Below are 3,976 nucleotides of genomic sequence, written 5' to 3' on the forward strand. Positions count from 1 at the left end.
TAACTACTTAGCTAATTTCTTGGCTAAATAGCTTGCTAAGTAGTTAGTTCATGTAATAATACAAAAAGCTTTTATTCTTCATAAAGTATGAGAGGCAAAATGGAAATAATGATCTGTTGTTATCAAAAAACAAGATATTTTAAGAATACTTGGAATATTCAATCATAAAATAAGTTGATATCAAAAGATGTAGCACAGAAACACACAGCAGCATTAAATAACATGAAGGGAATGAATGAGGCTCATTTTAGACCCATGTTGTGCATTAGAAGGGGGGTCAATATATTGTGCATCAAAGGGTTAATAAACTGCATGAGAGGCGTTCATGGTCAAAGTGTTCCAGCAGCCTGCAGCAGCTGGTATCTTCTCACCAGCACACAGATCATATCGGGTCATCTGAGGCCAAACTAGAACACGTCATCCCAAACAGGATCCTTGGAGTCTGGAGAGGATATAAGGCGGGCCGACTGGACCTCTGCACCTTTGTGAAGACGTGTGAACTGAACAATGAGGGCTGTTGGTTTGCTGCTGCTGCTGCTGGCTCTGTGTGGGTCAGGAGCTCAGGGGGAGCTTCAGGAGACGGAGACCACAAAGACAACCACACCTGACATCTGGGCGGAGATGAGGGCTCTGAGAGACATGGTGGTGGAGCTCAATGTGCACGTGGATCTGCTGCAGAGAGAGAACTCAGGTACAGACTGATTACTGTTCATGTCTTTAAGTTGTCATGGATATTTACAGCAGTTTTCAGTGTATTTCTGAGGTAAAATGAGGGTCAAACTGCTGTAAATAATGTGTTGTGCATGTTAACAGTGTATTCTGCTCTGTAATTCACTAATAAAGTAATTTCATCAACTCCAGACCTGCAGAAAAGACTGAGCAGCAGTGAGAGTGAAATTCTCACCAGCAAGTCCAGGATCGAGACGGTGGAGAGAGAAAACACAGGTGATGAAGTGTGTCAGTGCACTGATGAATCATTGTGAGCTCCACAATAAATGTTTAGGAGAAATCAGTATGAACATGGATAGGGGGGTCCATCAAATTTCTGTCTTCCAGTGCAAGAAACTGGAATGACTGCCACCGAGAGCAAAACAAATGACATAGAAACAGAGAATGCTGATATTTCCCTGACAAGCATGATGTTTTTTTGTTTTCTACCACAATATTTGAAGCTGTTAAAGGTTTCATATACAATAAAGTTGGGACGATGTAGAGAAACAAAAGTTTATCAGTCTGAACATTTTCTGTCTTTGTCAAGTTTTCTTTATTGAATATATTTCACAAAGGATCAACTCTGTTTTATTTTAGACGACATCACAACTTTTATGGTGTCAGGGATGTTTACAGCAGTTTTCAGTGTATTTCTGAGGTTAAATAATGTGTTGTGCATGTTAACAGCGTGCTCTGCTCTGTAATTCACTGTCATTGCATCAACTCCAGACCTGCAGACCAGACTGAGCAGCAGTGAGTCCAGGACCGAGACGCTGGAGAGAGAAAATACAGGTGTGTCAGTGCACTGATGAACTGACTGTGAGCTCCACAATAAATGTTTAGGAGAAATCAATATGAACATGGACATGAGGATCTATCTATGTTTACCTGCTTTCATCTAATAATTCACAAACAAAATTTAATTTCTGTTTTTCAGTCCAAGAAACTCGACTGACTGCCACCGAGAGCAAAACAAATGACCTAGAAACAGAGAACGCAGGTATTTCATTGACAAACACCATGTTTTTTGACCACAATATTTGAAGCTGTTAAAGGTTTCATGTACAGTAAAGTTGGGACGCTGTAGAAAACAAATAAAACAGAAAGAAACTTAGAGAAACAAAGGTTTATCAGTTTGAACATTTTCTGTCTTTGTAAAGTTTTCTTCATTAAATATATTTCATAAAGGATCAGCTCTGTTTTATTTCAGACAAGGTCACAACTTTTAAGTTCTCATGGATATTTACAGCAGTTTTCAGTGTGTTTCTGAGGTAAAATGAGGCTCAACCTGCTGTAAATAATGTGTTGTGCATGTTAACAGCGTGCTCTGCTCCATAATTCACTGTCATTGCATCAACTCCAGAGCTGCAGACCAGACTGAGCAGCAGTGAGAGTGAACTTCTCATCAGCAAGACCAGGATCGAGACGCTGGAGAGAGAAAATACAGGTGATGGTTGTACACACACACACACACACACACACACACACTACATATAGAATGACTTACACTGACTTTGTTCTGTTCTCAGAGAGGAAGGTGGCCTTTTACACAGGTCTGACTGATTCATATAATGTTGGACCGTTCAACACAGCCACCACACTGATTTACAGCAAAGTCTTCACCAACATCGGCGATGCTTACAATCCATCTACAGGTAATTTACTGCAGCTCACATCAACATGTTTACTCATGTTAATCTACATTTGTTACAGTTTTCATTTTCTGCTCTGTAGGTTTCTTCACAGCTCCAGTCAGAGGGGTCTACTACTTCCAGTTCACTATGGGTGATCTCCGAGCAGGTTACATGGGTGTCTATGTGTACAAGAACAACCAGAAGATCATGTATAATTATGAGGTTAAGGAAGGGGCAGGTTATGATTATATGACTAACTCTGTTGTCTTGGAGCTGATGGCAGGAGATGAAATCCACCTCGTTCTCCCAGAGGGCTTTCATCTCTATGACGATACAAACAACCAGAACACCTTCAGTGGCTCCCTCCTCTTCACACTGTGAGGATCCTTCAGCTGCTGTCTGACTCCTTATTGGCTACACCAGGGGCACACAGCAAAACCAGGAGTGTTAATTCAACTCACAGTTTAATACAGAGTGTTAAATTTAACACTTTTTCTGAGTTTATATAGTTCTCAGGGATTCTGAGTTAATTATCATAGCTTACTAAAGTCTACGGCCTGGTGCCTAAACTTCTACATTTTGCCAACTTCATGTCATGTTTTGTGTTTCCCTTTCAATTCTAAAACTCCTGAGACATTTCTTTGGTTCTTGCTACATTCTGACAAAATCATATTAATAAATGCTCATTAGGCCCTATTAGTAATAATGGTAGTCTAACTTAGACTTAGTAGGCTGTTTTATCTTCATTGTAAGGTCTAAAATAAGGTTTGTGGCTCCATTCCAACATTTTGTCACTTTTTTCTGGCCAACAATGGCTTTTTAGTTAGTAAAGGTTGCCCTAACCCTGGGCTACACTGTGATTTACTGCATGTACCAAATAATGAGATTCTGCATCTGACTTCTCTGTTGTGTCATCACATGAAAGCAGCATTGAAATAAATCTATGAAGCATTCAGAAAACAATGTTTAATCCCTGTGATTGTCCACTTTGTTCTCCCTGACGGTTCCTCTCCTCCTTCTCTATCTCCCTCCACCTCTTCTGTGTGTTCAGACACCAGAGGGGAACACACCAGCTTTATGAATATCATACTTCATATCTGAAATGTAGGCATTATTCTTATTTTAGCCTCAGTTTAAATCAAGTGTGCTGCAGACATGAAAGGGTTACTTTCCTGAAAGCTGTTATCCAATCAGATGTTTTTGCTGTTGTCTCTAGGCAGACAAACATTAATAAAACCCTCTAGAGTCCATTAAAGCTCCGGAGCTCTTTGACTTCTTCATGAGGTAAAAACGTTCAGCAGCATGTTTCCGGCTGGCAGCTAAACTCTAAAGTTTTGGCTTTTAAACAAGGTTCCATGTCACATTTAGAGCCTCAACTCTACTAATAAAATTAGTAAAAGTACTAATACATACTGTGGAATGACTCCACTACAATAAAAGTCCTGCATTCAAAACTTACTGAAGTAAAAGTACAAAAGTATCAGCATCAAAATGTACTTAAAGTATCACACACACACACTGCACGAACTCACACACACACACACACACACACACACAGGTGCAGGTGAGATTAAAGTAGAAATGAGTGAAGGTTTGTTTCCACTGATGATTATATGAAACAATCATTGACA

At 39.8% G+C, this 3,976-nt stretch overlaps 1 protein-coding gene across 1 annotated transcript; it reads left to right on the top strand.

The window, feature by feature from the left end:
* Window positions 1–385: 385 nt before the first annotated feature.
* LOC131992071 (multimerin-2-like) lies at window positions 386–3,268 on the top strand. Its single transcript, XM_059357452.1, has 7 exons — window positions 386–691; window positions 862–945; window positions 1,441–1,503; window positions 1,649–1,711; window positions 2,075–2,158; window positions 2,241–2,366; window positions 2,446–3,268. The coding sequence occupies exons 1-7, from the start codon at window positions 508–510 to the stop codon at window positions 2,724–2,726; spliced, it is 885 nt and encodes a 294-aa protein (XP_059213435.1). The 5' UTR covers window positions 386–507; the 3' UTR covers window positions 2,727–3,268.
* The last annotated feature ends 708 nt before the right edge of the window (window positions 3,269–3,976 follow it).

This window comes from Centropristis striata, chromosome 19, assembly GCF_030273125.1.
Source record: "Centropristis striata isolate RG_2023a ecotype Rhode Island chromosome 19, C.striata_1.0, whole genome shotgun sequence".
Taxonomy (NCBI): domain Eukaryota; kingdom Metazoa; phylum Chordata; class Actinopteri; order Perciformes; family Serranidae; genus Centropristis; species Centropristis striata.

Coding starts and splice junctions, on each gene's coding strand:
- LOC131992071 (XM_059357452.1), top strand. CDS start 508: ATGAGGGCTGTTGGTTTGCTGCTGCTGCTGCTGGCTCTGTGTGGGTCA. Junction 692..861: donor GCTGCAGAGAGAGAACTCAG/GTACAGACTGAT, acceptor CATCAACTCCAG/ACCTGCAGAAAAGACTGAGC. Junction 1,712..2,074: donor CCTAGAAACAGAGAACGCAG/GTATTTCATTGA, acceptor CATCAACTCCAG/AGCTGCAGACCAGACTGAGC.